This window comes from Nicotiana tabacum, chromosome 16 (assembly GCF_000715075.1).
Source record: "Nicotiana tabacum cultivar K326 chromosome 16, ASM71507v2, whole genome shotgun sequence".
Classification (NCBI taxonomy): domain Eukaryota; kingdom Viridiplantae; phylum Streptophyta; class Magnoliopsida; order Solanales; family Solanaceae; genus Nicotiana; species Nicotiana tabacum.
In genome coordinates, this window is record NC_134095.1 from 170,974,877 (window position 1) to 170,992,491 (window position 17,615).

Below are 17,615 nucleotides of genomic sequence, written 5' to 3' on the forward strand. Positions count from 1 at the left end.
GAAAACTCATCAATACCAAAGTGCAATCACAATCAAAGCAGAGGAGAGAAAAGATACAAGATGCAGTAGTTTCTGATTTTTGAATAACACTCGAAGAAAAGCAAACGGAATTTATTCGAGTGAAAGTTCAAATTGCATTTCTCTTTTACTCTCAAAATGTTTCAAGTTGTCCGCTCTCAAGTGTAGGAATTTGTTTTATGTTCAACCTCAAGTATTAAAACTCTCTCCCCAAAATCCTCTAAAAAAATTCATTCAAGTCAAGAATAACTCTTATTTATAGCAAGACCTTGTCTTGAATCCCTAACCCAAAATATTCCCCCAATGCATGCTTTGTCCCCACTACTTAATATTTTATTTATTTTAAACTTTGTCCCCCATTCTTACATTAAATAAATACATCCACCCAATCCCATTATAATTTGTCTCCCATGCCTACATTAAATAAATACAATATTCCTTCCCATTATGTTTTGTCTTGTCCCCCATTATTTTAAACAAATGCATCAAAAACCACCCTATTATATTTTGTCCCCCATGCTTAACATAAAGAATAAAAATAATGTTCAATTACCAAACTACCCCTCTGACCTTATTGCAATTACCATTCTACCCCCGAATGCAATGCAATTTACCAAATTACCCCCATCAGCTCTAAACACTCAATTAATCATAACTTGACCAAAATATAGTCAAGATGACCAATTTCTCAACAATCTTCAACAACAAATTATATGAACACGATGAACAACACAACTCCAAATTAATGGGAATAAATCAACCATATCGGGAACCAATCCTGATTAATTTAGACCATCAATGGATGAACAAAGAGACAACAATACAAACAACAATAAGCATGATTCAAATTAAATCAACAAATCACAAACAAACATAAACTCACATTAAATCACTGGATTAAACATGAACTTCAAACAAAGATGAACACGAACTAAATCTATTTTTTAAACAACAAACATGACGGATTCATATGATTCAAATAACATTAATAATTTCTGGAAAATACATAACACATGAAACAAATTGAAGAAATAATTAATTAAATTTCAATTTGAATCTAACAAACATTAAACTAACAAACATTTACCTAAACAATAATACAAACATGAAATAAACATGAAAAACAACTAATTAAACTTCCATTTTGAAATCTGAAAATTAATTTAACAAAACATATGAACATGAACAAAACAAAAAATCAAATATCTAACCATAGACATGAACAAAACAAACATTCGCCGATTTTAGATTCGAAAAATATCCAAACGAAATACGGACAAAATAAAACTCAAAAACTACTAACCGGATCGAAACGAAATATGTACGGACTGTTTCGACGAGTCTCGACCAAAGCTCAACCAAACGACGACGAACACGAACCTAAGAAGTTGACGCCGAAGCAACAGCAACAGCTGACGCGGCAGAAGTGATGAAACGGAAGCAGCTGGGGGTTCGTTTGCGAAGAAAAATGAAGGCAGAAGAAGCCGCGATGAAGACTGGCCATGGTTGTTCGAGCTGAAGAAGACGAAGTGAGGCAGCAGCAGCTCAGACGGCGAGGTTGAAACAGAAGTAGCAGCTTGATGGGTCTGTTTGGCTCGAACGGGACGTCGAGCAGCTGTTCGTCAAGGAGGAAGATGAAGCAGCAGCTCGGACGACGACGTCCATGGCGGAACGGGCTGGACGACGAGGGCAGTGACAGCAGTAGCAGGTTTGGTTTAGACTCAAGGAGATGGTTGGACGTCGTTGAGGCAGCAGATGCAGTCGAAGCAACTGGAATGAAGAAGAACTAGCAGCAACACGGGCTAAAGAAGCAGGCGATGCAACATTGGCAGCAATGATAATGGTCGTTTGGTCGTGCGAAGGGGCTGTGTCGTTTGGTGGTGTTTGGACGGGAAGCTGGGCAGCTAGGTCGTGGGGGGTGATGAGGGTGGTCTGGGTGAACGAAGAAGAAGCCATGCACAGCCATGGGAGGTGGGGTTTGAGGGCAGCCATGGCTATGTAAAATGGAGATGGAGAAGAAGCCAAAGGTGGGGGAGGCAGGTGTTTTCTTAGTTTTTAGGGTTTTTTTTGGTTTGTGTTTTGTTTTGTGTTGGACAAAAATGAAGAAGGAGTGTTGGGTTAATGGGTTAATGGGGCGGACCGGGTCGACCCGGTCTGAAGTGGACTGGGTCATGGGGAAGATTGGACAATTGTTTGGGCCTGGGGTTAAAATTTGAAGAATTGGCCCAACCCGATTTTTCGGAGTATTTTTATTATCTTTTCTTCTTTTATTTTCTAAAACTAAATTATAAAAATACTTAAATTATTATTAAGAACTAAATTAAGTTATAAAAGCGCAAATTAACTCCCAATAACAATTAACGCACAATTAAGTAATAATTAAGCACAAAATTGTTCATTTGGACATTAAATGCTAAAAATGCAAAAGATGCCTATTTTTGTAATTTTTAATTTTTTGTAAAACTAATTTAATTACTAACAATTGTAGAATTAAATCCTACATGCAAAATGCGACATATTTTTGTATTTTTTTATTAATTTAACAAATAAGCAAACACAGACAAATACAAATAATTATCCAAAAATATCACAAAATCTCACAAAATTGCACACCAAGGAAAATCATTTGATTTTTGAATTTTTTGGGAGTAATTCTCATGTAGGGCAAAAATCACGTGCTTACAATACTGTGACAATATGATGTAATAGTATACAATATACTATAATAGTATACTTATTACACGTAAATTCATTTTCCTTTTCCCTTTTAATTTGCTTTAAAATTTTATCCAGCGTGAGGGACAAATTGAAAATGCAAAAAAAATAAAAAAAAATTTAGTATGCTATATAATGTAACGGTATACTATTACAATTAGATCCTTTTAGAATTTTTTGAAATTTTTATTGACAACTGATATTATTTCAGTTTAATAATTGAATTAAATTTTTTTTTACCTCTTTGCGTACAATTATATACCCTGTTGGTATAGCTATATACTATAATAGTATCATATGTTAGTTATTTTTTGATTGTATTAGCTACATTTAATTGATACACAATTTGATTTTTCTTTAGTAATAGTATAAATTTTTTTACTGAAAACAGTAAATGAAATTAGATTATTAAAAGAAAAAGAATATAAAAAAAGAAGTTAAATGAAATTAGAAAAGGAAAAAAGAAAAAAATAAGAAGAAAACGAGAAACAAGAAAAGGAGAAAAGAAAAAATAAAAAAAAATGCATAGAAATAAAAAAGAATTGGAGAATAAAGAAAAAATTTCCCACAAAAACTACCATAAGTAGAAAATGTAATTAGTTTATGGATAGAAAAATAAATGAATAGACAAGAATAAATAATTTTATTTTTATGGTTAACTGTGTCAAAACCTCAAAATTCAGCTGTGGAGATTATTTAAATAGGTCTTGAAAACGACTACTTGTGCAATTCATCCTTAGTCTTGCATTCAACTGAAAAAAAAGTTTCTTATTCTCATATTTTCTCTTTACACGTTTAGTTACTTCATGGAAACGTTTGAAGTTGTTATTATAGTGGAACATTTAAAAAGATTATTAAAAATTATTGTGCATGCTACAATAATTTGATTTTACTAGGATTTATTATTAAGTTAGAATTCTTGGTTATTGTCATTGTTTTTTTTTCCTTATGGAGCTTGCCGGCGTGGCCTAGCGAGGACAAGTGTGTGATCCATTCTTTTTGCATGTTTTGTTTTTTGTTTTTTCAGTTAAAACTTCTGGCCATAGATTAATTTGAGAAGATGACACACTTATCTAGTATGAGTATAACAAACAACATGAATGTGTTGTTTTGTTGAAAGCCACAAAGTACATTTCTACTTCTGTCAGTCACCACTTTAATTTGTTCTGCATTTGCAATAACAGACTGAGTTTTAATTTAATTAAACAATTTCAAGAATCAGCCATGCAAGCTTTCAAAGCTTCTTCATTTACACCATTTCAAGTACTCAACTTGAACTACTCAACTAGATCATTTCCCAAAACCATATATGACAAACCAAACTTGAATATTCATCCAAATAATGAAAACCCCATTTCATGTTTTCCCTCAATTCAGAGCCAAAATACAAAATTCAAGCTTTTCACTGCTGTTTCTCAAAGTATCTCAACTGAATCAAGAACCCCATTTGATGAAGAAACTGAAAATGAAAACCAAGAAGAGAAATTTGATTGGTATGCTGAGTGGTATCCAATAATGCCAATTTGTGATCTTGATAAGAGGAGGCCACATGGGAAAAAAGTGATGGGAATAGATGTGGTGGTTTGGTGGGATAGAAATGAGAAAGAATGGAAAGTGATGGATGATGCTTGTCCACATAGATATGCTCCACTTTCTGAAGGAAGGATTGATCAGTGGGGGAGATTGCAGTGTGTGTATCATGGTTGGTGTTTTGATGGCTCTGGTGATTGCAAGTTTATTCCTCAAGCTCCAAGGGATGGCCCTCCGGTAATTAATCCAAGAAACTAGTAATAGCTTTAACTAACAGAATTATACTTTTATATGTTGTTTTTGTTTGCTTGTTTTGAATCCCCTCCCCCTTCCAAATTTGTTTAGTGGGGAAATGGTCAAATTTGCCATGTAATGTCGAAAATTGAGCAACTTTTTCATCCGTTAAACCTTTGGTCTAATATTACCCTACTGTTTGGAGAAAAGATCTTTGTTTTTGCTCTTGACCCCTAACATAGCTCCAACCTGAGGATAATTTTAAACTATAGTCAAAAGTTTTTGGGGTCAAAATTTGGACCTTTTTTCTCTAAGAATTTGGACACGTGGAGTCATGCATTTCACGTCGGATCTGCCTTAATGGCAACGGCAAATACAAGGCAATTTACTAACAACAAAGGTAGAAATAAAAGGGCAGCCGATGCACAAAGCATTCCGCGTTCATATAAGGTCCAGGAAGCGCCGCATCGCAAGGGGGAAATAGAGTTGAAAAATTGAGCAATTTCGGATAGTACATGGGCAAATTTGGACATTTTCCTAGTTTATTCTCTTTGTTATGTTCTTTATAGACTGTCTTTAAGTGGTAATGATCATATCACATGTCACTTAAAAGTACTGGCAAAAAACAAAGAATTTTGGCGTTGATTAACTTGGGCTCAAAGTGAGGAGATTAGTAGAGATGCTAATGTTGCTTGTAGACCCAACTTTTTTCACAGATAACAAGAAGTCGACATTTTAGTTCTATAAATGTCAATTTCATTTTCCAAATTGTGGTATTTATGTGTGAGAACATGTAAACTAGCTTCACATAGAGGGACGAGCCGTATCATCAAGAATTTGAAAGTGAATTCTCGTTCTTGACAAATTGTTTGGTGATCAATTTTGAGTGTTCTGTTTAAGAAGCTGGAATTTGAGATGTAAAGAATACTTTTGGCTTCTCAAAAGCAGTTGATAATCTTGATTCAATCAGGAAAGTCCAGCTTTATAGGAAGTGGCAAACATTGCGAAAATAGCTGTTTATTTGGAAAAGCTGTGAGCATCTATTAAAAGGTTATTCATGAAGAAGGGAAGAACACTAAGGTGCATATTCTGATATGCCTTATGCACATATGTGGAAGAATTGAGTTGTTGGCTATTCTAGTTCTGCCAAGGCTCCTCGTAAGAAGGAAAGATAATATTGATTGTCTACAGAATATTAAGGATTAAGGTTCTTGTGACTTTCAGGAGATCGACTACTAGAATGATCTTTTCATTCCGGAATTTTCTGAAGGAAAAAAACCACATTCAGTTTGACCCTAGATAGGATTCTGCATATAGAATTAGTATTCTGTTACCTCAAAACTAATTGATGTTGCACTTGCTAACTCCATTTCAAAAGACTTGAGAGAATGTGCAAGAAATTAGTTCTCATGATTATGCCAATGACGACTAATTTGAGATGGTGGGCTTGCTTTTTTCTTGTTTATAGTTCTTCAATCCCCTTGTATGCGTGTGTAGGGATAAGTGTGAAATTCACTGAACTTCTAGTTTTGTAGTGATAATCGGCTTAAAGTATGTATTACATTGATATCATAAAAATCTGTTTTTCCCTTGTTCAGAGTTTACCATTTATTTTCCTTTATTTTGATTAGTTTAGAATCAAGTATTTCTAGGTTTAATTCTTGTTTAGATAATTAGGATAGTCTAATTTAGTAGATAGTTAATCACAAGTCCTTGTGGGTTCGATATCCGACTTTTAGTCACTTTATTACTTGACGACCGCGTATACTTGCGCGTGCGTTTGGCCGCAACATGTAGTGATCCCCAATATGCAGCAAAAGAGAAATGATTTAGTATAGGAATGAAGCGGACCTAAATGGAGTGGAATGAATATGAGGACTCATATAGCTGACCACAATTATTTTGGGATTGAGACGTAATTTATTGGCAGTTCTTCTGCCCATTGGTTCAAGAACTATAATGACAGACTGATTTGTTGACTGGAAGATGTTTGCCGGAGACTCCATTTTGTTAAAAATAAAAACAAATAACTAGAGAGAATTATGGATGAAATAGTTGAATCAGTATGCTCAGATATTAATGCCAATTCTAATAGTAGAACACATAATACACTATTGTCCTCGTAGCTCAAGGTATAGTTCAACCATTTGCTTTTTCTCTGTCTGCTATTCTGAATTTCTTGTAGGAAACTTATTGGTAAAGAACCAAGTATTTTGCATTTTGAGATCCTACATTTTATGCATCATTTACCGTGACATCTATTTGAAGAATAAGCAATTGGGTTCACAGATTAAAAGTGAACGGATAATTTACCACCTTCACCCGTGTGGCCTTGGTCCTTTATGATGGTGATCGGGAGTCCGTAAGAACTGGTACAGACTTTCTTTTATTTTATTGTCTGATGAAAGATGTCGAGAGCTCTCTTAAGTTTTTTCACCTCTTTCCTTGGGAATGTAAATCTTCATTTTCTAAACACGTGAAGTTTGTGTTATGTACTTCTTGGAATTGGTTATAGCTAAGCCCTTGTATTTGACAACAGTTTCGCATTAGCTTTTCTCAAGGTAGTTGGGAATGACATTTTTGTATTAGCTGCGCAGGTTCACACGTCCAAAAGAGCTTGTGCAACTGTTTATCCAAGTTGTGTGCAAAATGATATTCTTTGGTTTTGGCCAAATTCTGATCCTCTATACAAGGGCATATATCTGAAGAAAAGGCCTCCTTACATCCCTGAACTGGACGACAGCTCGTTTTCGAAATCTTTCATGGTCAGAGATATATCATATGGGTAAGCAGACACAGACATCCCACTATCTTTGTGAAGAAACTCGTGCAATTTTTTGTAATAGAAAAAGCTGGTTGTTTTTTTTTCTTTTTTTCTTGGAGGGGGAAAGGGTTGACACCTTTAGAATCTGAAAGGCGTGTAATGAAGGAAAACAAGCCTGCTTCCTCTGAATTGATGTCAAAACATAGGTCAATAATGTTGTAAAACTCGCTTACTTTCCTATTTTAGTTATAATCTGTAACGAATCTGATAAATTTCAGGTATGAGCTTCTGATTGAAAACCTTATGGACCCAGCTCATGTCCAATATTCACATTATGGCATAATGAATGTTCCACAACCTCCCAAAAGATAAGAAGCTTATACAATTCCTTTCATATTTTATTCTATATTCTTTTATTTGCATGTGTAGTAACTTCACCCGACTAACAGCATAGTTCTTGCACTGTGAAGGCTGATAGGGAAGGAGGAAGACCACTCGATATAACTGTCACGAAACTGGATGTAAATAGTATTACTGCAAACCAAGGACCTGGACGGAACACATTCATTGCACCTTGTGTGTATTATAGTCTTTTTGCTTTCGGAGGAAATCAGGGTAAAACGTCTGCTGTATCATCTGGAGCTGTACAGGTAATTTGATTTTATGGTGCTTGTGCTTCATATGCTAAGTCTTTTTCAGCATTTATTTGGTACTCTTTGCAGCCGCTTTAAATATATATATTCCATGCAGGAAAAACCTTCAACTGAGAAGCAGAAAAAAGCATTATTAGTTTTCATCTGTATTCCAGTTAGTCCAGGTCATAGCAGAATTATTTTTGCATCTCCAAGAAACTTTGCTACTTGGGCAGATCGAATAATTCCACGTTGGATATTTCACCTGGGGCAAAACCTAATTTTGGATTCAGATTTATATCTTCTTCATGTGGAGGTAATCCGCTTTCTTTATTTTATTTTTTCGGTTTCTGTTGTGTTCTTGACTTCTTGTTAAATCTTAATTCTTCCTTTGAAAGTTGATACCTTATTAGGAGTTCTAGCTTCATCATATTAGGAGTAATGACTAAAGGAATTATAGTATTTATATGGATTTGTGAATATCTAAGTGCTTATATTCTAATGTTGGTTGGTTTTCAGACCAAAACTAATACTGGAATCCACCTGTACTGTTTTCAGTATTTGTGACTTTTAGCCTCTGTCTGAGGCAGATTGAATGTAATTTCAGATTAGGAATTAGGACTGAATGATTTACCCATGCTGGAATCCGTAAAGATGCATACTATGTTGATACCAGTGTCCGGATATTAGAGAAATCAATTGTTAAAGACTTGTTCACAGTGGACTATTTGTTATCAAAAAATATGTTCATATATTGCATGTTCATAAGGTCTGTGTACACACTACCCTCCCCAGACCCCACTTTGTGGGATTTTACTGGGTCGTTCTTGTTGTTGTTGTATATTGCATGTTTTTAGTGTAGGTCATGGGATAAAGAATTGAGACAAACTAATTGATGGGAGATTAGATAGGTGAACTATTACAATTAAATTATTTAACACGAAAAAGAAGTAGAAGGAAAAAAAAATCAGTACATTAAGTACTTAAAGGTAGGAGCAAAGACAAGTTCTCCATGAAGATTGGAGGTGCATCTACAAGGTTATCTGTTATATTATATATATCTGCTATTCTTCTTCCTGATTCAAATGTAAATAGTATCTGTTCGGAGGGGGTTCCTTGATAGCCGACTTATCCTTGAATTAGCATAGGCTGCGCTCTTTTGATGAGAAATTAGAAGGGACGAGACCGAGCATGTCCAGACAAGGTGAACGTGACTTAAAGTCTCGGAGATGACAATCAAGGATTTGGGATAAAAGAAACTGTTCAACTACTATTCACAAGATGCTTTAATTCTTTGGCTTTATATTTGAAGTAGAACTGACCAATTGAGTGAGGTGAGTCTCTGAGTTGGTTATTATGGGCATGTATGACAAATTAGCCTAGGTGTTCGATGTGTAAGTTAGATCAAGGTGAATTTCTGGTGCTTTTAGATGAAACATTGCCTTGTACAATATGTCGATTCTTCCTTTCTCATTCAATTTTTTTTCTGTTATGAAGGAGCACAAGCTAAAGGAAATTGGTCCCTATAATTGGCATAAAGCTTGTTATATGCCAACCAAGGCAGATGCCATTGTTGTTGCTTTCAGAAGGTGGCTAAACAAATATGCAGGTGGCCAAGTTGATTGGCGCGCAAAGTACAACGGAGACCTCCCACCAACTCCTCCAAGGGAGCAGCTGCTGGACAGGTTCGTTCCCACATTTCTAACGTAGATTCTTGATTTTAGTTTTACACGAGTTTTAGTCCTATAAAACTATCTTAGGAATGCTTTTACTACATTGTTCACATAGACTTTCAAGAACCTTTTTGAGATCACCTTTTTGAGACGAAGACGTTGAATTAGCTAGCAGTAAAGATAATATGTTTATGCTTACATTCAGGTACTGGACTCATACGGTGAATTGCACAAGTTGCAATTTCGCATATAAAGGTCTCAATGCCCTTGAAATTATACTGCAGATCGCCTCAATTGGTATGATCGGAGTTGTTGCTGCAGCCAAGCAGGGTACGTTGTCTATGGTCACGAGGTATTCTTTGGTCTCCGTTGCATTACTATGCTTCGTGGCCTCGAGGTGGTTATCTCACTTTATATACAAAAATTTCCATTTCCACGACTACGACCATGCCTTCCGTTGAACTTCAGTGTCATAATGACTTGGAGCTGACTATTCACTGTATAAACAAATTACTTATAGTTGAAATTGCAGAAAAGGTTTCTACATGATCTTAGCTGCTAAATACAGGTTATATTGTTACTTTCAGTACTTTGAAGTATTATCCTCTTTTATCACTTCTGAACTTGTTATCGTCTGATGTTCATTTAAATGACATCAACATAACGTATCAGGATTAGTCAGGAAAATTCATGATTAAAACTTCAGTAAAACATGCAATAGAATGTACTAATAGAAAATAAAAACATGCAGTAGAAGGAAATAAAAACTTCTTGAAAATGTAGTTTATAATACGGAATATGTAATGAAGTAAAACCGAAATACCTGAAAATTATTTAGGTTTGTGAACCTAATACTGAAATGGAGTAAAGGGCTTTTTAACAAACCTAGAAGTTGTACAAGGAATGGGGAAATTTAGTGTTATCAGATGAAACTGTTTAAAATGGTGATTTTTAAAGAGGCAAATGCCAAATATATAAACCAGAGAGAAGCAGGAAGGGTATGACTGAAAATAAATGGAACTTGAATGGTTATTTATGGGTCCAAAATCCTATTCCTTAAAGAGAATTGTTCATAAAGCACTATTTTTAGGTCTAATTAGCCATTTATAGATACCTTTTGTTATATTACGTGTTATAAATACCTTTTATGTGGTTATATAATGTATTTGATGTATTTAAACTATTGTATTCATTAATACAATAACAAAAATAGGCGTTAAAAAGGGAATTCCAGCTAAGGTTGATATGTATTTGACTGTATTCACGCGGCCCTATCGTAAATACAGTAACGTATTTGCGTAAAACCTGGAAGGTTGAACTAGTTAAAAACGGAAAGGAAATCAAATCACCTGATATCTCCTAATTTAACTCAACGAACAAAAACTATTACCCATTAATTTGTATTCTTCCATTCAAGATTCAACAAAAAAAAATTAGCGAAAACAAGAGCAACATCTGTTCGCAGTTCTTCCATTCACTTCTCCCTTTTCTCTGTTCGCAGTTATCAATTCAACCACGGAAAATTACGATTGATACAATTGTATGCAAAATACGGTATAGTTCCATTATACATATGGCAAGTTTAACAGTGTTGTTGCGTCATTCTGGCAAGTGGAACGATGAGGGTAATTACGTCGATTTTTTAATTGAAGGAATACTAATAAAGGAGTGTGAGCACATGATTTTTGTTTTACGCGACAATCACTCCAAAAGAAACAAAATAATAGCAATTGGTCTTGCTGTACATTTGCTGGATTTTACGTGGCATTTTTTGCTAATTATTTGTGATTTTGCCCGTGGTTATTTTATTCAAAAAAAAATATATAAAAAATATATGTCTATATGTCGTGTGGACCGTAATCTGTTTATTAAAAGAAAAATAAAATATGTGCGTCCTTCATTGTATTTTGTCATTAAGTGTTTAGTATAATTAAATGTTAATTGTGTGATAATTGTTGTCCAATGTTTACATGGTATTATTTGGCAAATTAATTTAAGGAATTAAAAAAAAAAAAAAAGAAGGAGTTTCGGACTTGGGCCAGTCCGATTTTAAAACAAACAAGCCCAAACAAACTCAGCCCAAACCCCATGTAAACCCGGTCCAGACCAGCTGGCCTCAGGGGGCATTCCAAACGACACCGTTTTACTGCAGTCCGATCTGGGCCGTTGATCTCAAATTGATCAACGGCCAAGATCAATTCCCCATAACCCACTGAGAAACCCGACCCGTTTCCACTCAGACCGACCCAAACCCCTTTTGGATGAAACGACACCGTTTCCCCATCAGATGAAAGATCTGGGCCTTCCATCTTGTCTCATCCAACGGCCGAGATCAACCCACCCATTCCATATATAAGCCCCTTAACATACCCTGCCCCCTATCCAATACCCCAGCCTTCGTCTCCACAGACCCTTCCCCTCAAACCCTAGCCGCCCCCATCTCCCTTCACCAGAAACCCGGCGGCATGAACGCCGGTGACCTCGCCCTTAACACCATAGAACCCCCTTGCCATCCGGAACACGGATCTGTTAACCACGTAGTTCGAATACCATCCCACCTTCTCGAATCTTCATTTGAAGATTCGAGTCAAAACTCGATCTATACCGTTTAACCCCAGCTTCACACCAGACACTCCCCAGACCCCCCTCGTGACCAAACCATACTTGGTTTGGTCCGAATCTGACCAGGGAAGCATGAATCCCGGATCTAGTTTTTGAACCTTAGGGTTCCTCGTCACTGGTCCGTGTCTTGTTCAAACCGAAGAGATTAAGGTCTAATGGACCTTAATCAAAGTGTTTCTCATCTGAGAAACACTTCGATTAAAGTCCGTTCAGCCTTAAGAAAGGTCTGTTCGAATCCAAGAAAGGTTTTGATTTTTCAAGGTTTAAGGTGAGTTCTTTCTTTTCTTTATTTGTTTCGGTCCATCTGATTATGGTAAAGGTCTGTTCATGTTTTGATTTTGTGTCTTTGAATTTTATCAACTGTGCCCTGTCCACTTTGCCTGAACCTTTGTTGTTTGATTGAGTGTCTTCTTCTACTTGTTCTGATGGTGTGTATATATGTATTTGTTGTGCAATTAGTTGAATTCCAAATTCGTACTGATTAACTGATTCCTCGAGTACAGTTTTGTTTAGTCAGTACAATTCGAATCATGTATCCTATACTCTTAAATGTCTGATTTTTGGCTACGATTGTATGTATTATAACTAATATAGTCGAGTCGACATGTGTCGTCAATTAGTTTCAGCTACCTGCACAATAACAAATCGATTTACTTTTGATAAGCATGGCTTGAATCACTTAGGAACTGAGTTTAGTGTTTATAATTGGTAATCAGAAATGTAAAAAATCAATGTTCTGTTCAGTCACAGTTCTGAATTTGAGGGCATGTGCACTTGTGCACAACATGTGCATTTGTGCACCACAGGTGCATTTGTGCACAGCCTGGTCCCTGCATAAAGGGCTTTTGATTTAAAAATGGTGTGACAACATATGCTGTCAGATATATTCTACTGCCCATACCCTACTTTAGTTTCAGAAATAATAAACATCACTAAAGGTAAGCCTGCCAAGAGAATATGATGGGGATTTTTCTAATACTTAAGTAGCTAAGTGGAACTGAAAAGGGGCAGCACATGGGAGAGTGTTCGAATGGTCTAAACAGGCTGTTTTAAAGGGATGATTTGAGGCTGAATAAAAGGAGAGGACATCTCATAGAGGGGGATAGACATTGAATAGACATTGATAATAAAGGGAGGGGAATACACTGATAAGGGGCATTGATAAGAAAACAGGAAAAGGGAGTTGTCTGAAAACACACGGACAGAAATAGATAAAGAGAGGCCTAACACAGAAAAAAAGGAACTGCATTTTTTCATCTTTGTCTTGATTCTCAACTAGTCTGGATTTGCCTGTTCTATATTGATTTATCCTGAGTCTTGTTTGAGATTACTAGTTGTGTGAAGTATCAGTTCAGTTCTGGATCCATTCTGGTTAAATTCTGATTCCATATTGCTGGGAATTTGCTACATTCTGCCATCTTTCATTGGCTCTAAATTGCATTTTTGCACTGGGAATTTGTCCTGCTGTTGTTCATCTGTTACTGCTGTTCCGCTTGTACTGTTGCTCAACTGACTCCCCTACTTTCTTCATTGTAAGCATTTCCTCAGGTACACATTTCGAATCTGTCTGATGTTGCAATGAAAGTTGAATCGAAAGATCTGAAGGATGTTATAATCATCTGTTGCATTGTTTACGAATTTTTTATATAAATGTTGTTAAGATATGTAAGTTTCTAGTCCGTTAGCCTAATAGAGATACATTAGTAAGGTTGTACTTAATTAAAGTCTATGCCAATCTGAAACTGCGACATTTTATTCGTTTAGTAGTATACAAGATGTAAATACAATTCATGAAATGTGCAGCTATTTAATACGATTGTTAACTTAAACTCGCTCTTTCAGCATGCTTTGAATATGTAAGGGCAAATGACTGCTTTAAATCTAGCTAAAGATAATACAGTTTCAGATTCTTGAGTTTCAGTTCCATTAGGCAGTTTATAGGATGAGTTTCAAATATCATTAGTCGCATTTTCTAATAAGTAGTTTTAATTAATCTTGTCTAAATAAGTTAGAGTTAGGGAGCTCTTGCAGCAGTCGTAGCATTTCATCAATCTTGTATATAATTCTTCTATCAAGTTAAAAGCATGTTTCATAAGGTACACCGTTTCTTCACTCTGTAAATAATTAATCAGACGATTAACTAAAATCTGGATTCGGCCAAAGCATATAATTGAATTAGCATGCATCTTTTCTTCTATTTTTAGAGACAAACACATTAGAAATGTAGTCGCTTTAGGATGTTCCTTCTAAAATAATGAGACGAGCCTCGCCAAATAAAAATGTAAATTGCGGGGCCCTCAATAATTAACCATAATAAATATTTAGAATTCAGGACAGGCCGTTTTAGTGAATTTCATGGCCTTCCTCAAAATAATAACGCGTTTAGACTTTTTGGGCACGTTTTAAGTAAATCATATTCTTAAATTCGGGTGCACATTGATGTTACCCAAATCCAAATCTCAACGGAGTCAAAATGTGTCGATGACCACGGGTGCATTGATTGTGACGTGGTTCGAGATGCATTTTCACGACGTTGCAATTCTATAAAAATAAATGATAATAATAAAAGCGGTTTAAACTTAATAAAAGCACATAAGTCACAATATGTATTTAAATCAGATATTTAGCCATTATAACAATTTAAGCGACCGTGCTAGAACCACGGGATTCGAGGGTGCCTAACACCTTCCCTCGGGTCAACAGAATTCCTTACTTAGAATTTCTGGTTCGCAGACTTCATTTGGAAAAGTCGAAAATTTCCTCGATTTGGGATTCAAGATAAACCGGTGACTTGGGATACCAAAAGCCAAACCTTTCCCAAGTGGCGACTCTGAATTAAAAAAATAATCTCATTTCGAATATTGTCACTTAAATTGGAAAAACTCCCCTCGCGCATTTAACCCTTCGGGGTGGGCGCGCAAAACGGAGGTGTGACAAGGAGTATGCGTCGTATAATGATTTGGTTGCTTCAATTTCTAATCAACTGGGCATAGATTTGAGCACAATGTCCATTAAAATTCAATACAAAGTAGAAGGGAATAGCACGCCAATGGAAATACACAATGACATGGGTTATATGGTGTATGTAGAGTTGAAAAAAGAGAACAGAGAATTCGGGATGTATCCTTTGTACATAACAACGATTGAAAAAGAACTCGTATCCTGTGGCAGTTTAAGTGAAGGAGATATTGTGCAAATAGACGAATCACTCCAAAGATATGTTGCTCTAGATCTTGTCAATTCAGGAGAAGCAATTGAGATGTTTTTACTGAACAAGGATTTGATAATTTCATAAACTAATCAAAGGGAGGTTATTGTTGGACAAGTATATAAGGGTAAGGCTACATTGAAAGAGGTGATGGAGAATTATGTTATATCTCAAAGGTTTCAATTCAGGGTTGATAGGACATGTTTTAAAAATATGTATTCAACTGTCTTTACAGGTCATATATTGCCACTAGCATATGGTGTTATTGATTTAGAGAACAATGCTGCTTGGACGTGGTTCTTTGAGCAATTCAAGATAGCATACAGTGACAGGGAAAACATGTGCATCGTTTCAGATAGAAATGAGAGTATCATTAAATCTGTATCGAGAGTGTATCCAGATGTACCGCATTTTGCTTGTATATGACATTTATGGAATAACGTATATAAAAAATACAAAAAGAGCCATGCCAAGTTGAGCGAGATATACTTCTCGATGGCAAAAGCATACACACAAGCTGAATTTGACAGTCTGATGGAGAAGGTGGAGAAGGTAGATATTAGGGTGAAAGAATACTTGGAGTTAGCTGGATACGAAAAGTGAGCTAGGTTGTATGCACCTGTTAACAGGGGATGAACAATGATGTCAAATATTGCTGAGTCAATCAATGTTGCACTAGTGTCAGCAAGGGAATTGTCAATATACGACTTCCTCGAAGAAGTTAGGAAGATGTTTGAATGTTGGAATTGTAATAACCGCAAATAAGCTACACAGACATACACAACGCTTGGAAAAAATTACCAGGTGATGCTGACTTTGAATGAGGTAATGTTTACACGCATGACTGTAAGTTTTATTTTAATGTCATTGTATTATATAGCTTAATTGTTTTCTGAAATAACTGACATGAATACAACTGAATACAACACATTTTTCATAATACAACCGACATGAATATATATGAATACAACTAAATTCAACTGCATACAACACATATTTTATCGAAGATCTGACATGAATACATACGAATACAACTAAATACATGCTGCAAAAATCAACTTGAGTAAGATATCATTGATAGAAATATATGTCCTAATATAATACATACGCATACAACAAATAAAGACATTGCAATTAGAATAAAACACTGATGGGAACTTTGAAAATCCTTATAAATACAACTATTCGAATACATCAGAATACAACTGATAAATCTATATTATACAGAATTTTTTATATAGATGTATTGTCATGTCGTAGCCTTATAATATTTTTGTTACACTTCAGTTGCCTAAAGTACAACAAATTTTTGATGTATGTCATTGTATTCATAAGCTAAGACGTAATTATAGTTTATAGTCTGCCGGTTTAAATATATGATGTATTCTTCTGTAATCAAACATTTCAGTTGTATGTAACTGAGTAATTCAACATTATACATATGGTAATTCAGTTATATGTGCTCAAAACTTATAGGTCTATGTTTAAATGTAGGTGGTACCATCAACTGAATACTTACATACGATTAACGATGGAGGGAGGCATTACACCGTCTGCCTGTTAGAGACAAAATGTGTTTGTGGGAGGTTCCAAGTTGATGAATTACCATGCCCACATGCTTGGGTTGTATTGAAGAGCAAGTTTCTAATGCCAGAAGAATATTGCTCTAACTATTACAAACCAAATTCTGTTGTAATGACATATGATGTGTCTGTGTGCACGTTACCGGACAGAAATGACTGGAATATACCGGCACATGTTGCAGAGGAGGTTGTATTACCACCCAAATGGAAAAAACCTCCTGGAAGGCCAAAGAAGAAGCGCGATAAACCTTTAAGTGAATTGGTGCAGCTGAAAAATCAACATTCATGTAGCATATGTAGGCAGGGAGGACATAACAAGCGAACGTGTAGAAATGCTCCACGTAGGATTTAGTTAACGCTCTGACATGTATTAGTGCTCCAATGATTTGTCAATACTTATGATGACATTGTCAAATAATAAATTCTGAAATACCTTTCGTGAATATATTCTGGATACATTTAGTTGCAGTACTCTATTGGATACATTCGAATACAACCTTGTCCATATATACTTTGACAATTTATTATAAATAGTGTCTGAGTTATATATATAACTAGTCAAAATACATCGGAATACAACTATATACTCGGCTATAATATAACAAATTCAATAAATACATATAACATGATTAGATT

General features: G+C 35.5%; 2 protein-coding genes across 2 annotated transcripts; both read left to right on the forward strand.

Annotated features, from left to right (window-relative positions):
* Positions 1 to 3,509: 3,509 nt before the first annotated feature.
* On the forward strand, positions 3,510 to 10,152 carry LOC107760466 (flavonoid 8-hydroxylase 1, chloroplastic). The gene is made up of 7 exons (XM_016578514.2): positions 3,510 to 4,500; positions 7,095 to 7,282; positions 7,540 to 7,629; positions 7,725 to 7,911; positions 8,012 to 8,209; positions 9,391 to 9,578; positions 9,772 to 10,152. Exons 1-7 carry the CDS (start codon positions 3,958 to 3,960, stop codon positions 10,025 to 10,027), a joined length of 1,650 nt encoding a protein of 549 aa, XP_016434000.2. The 5' UTR covers positions 3,510 to 3,957; the 3' UTR covers positions 10,028 to 10,152.
* Positions 10,153 to 15,891: 5,739 nt separating this feature from the next.
* LOC142170515 (uncharacterized) lies at positions 15,892 to 17,331 on the forward strand. Its single transcript, XM_075232447.1, has 2 exons — positions 15,892 to 15,948; positions 16,891 to 17,331. Exons 1-2 carry the CDS (start codon positions 15,892 to 15,894, stop codon positions 17,329 to 17,331), a joined length of 498 nt encoding a protein of 165 aa, XP_075088548.1.
* Positions 17,332 to 17,615: the final 284 nt, after the last annotated feature.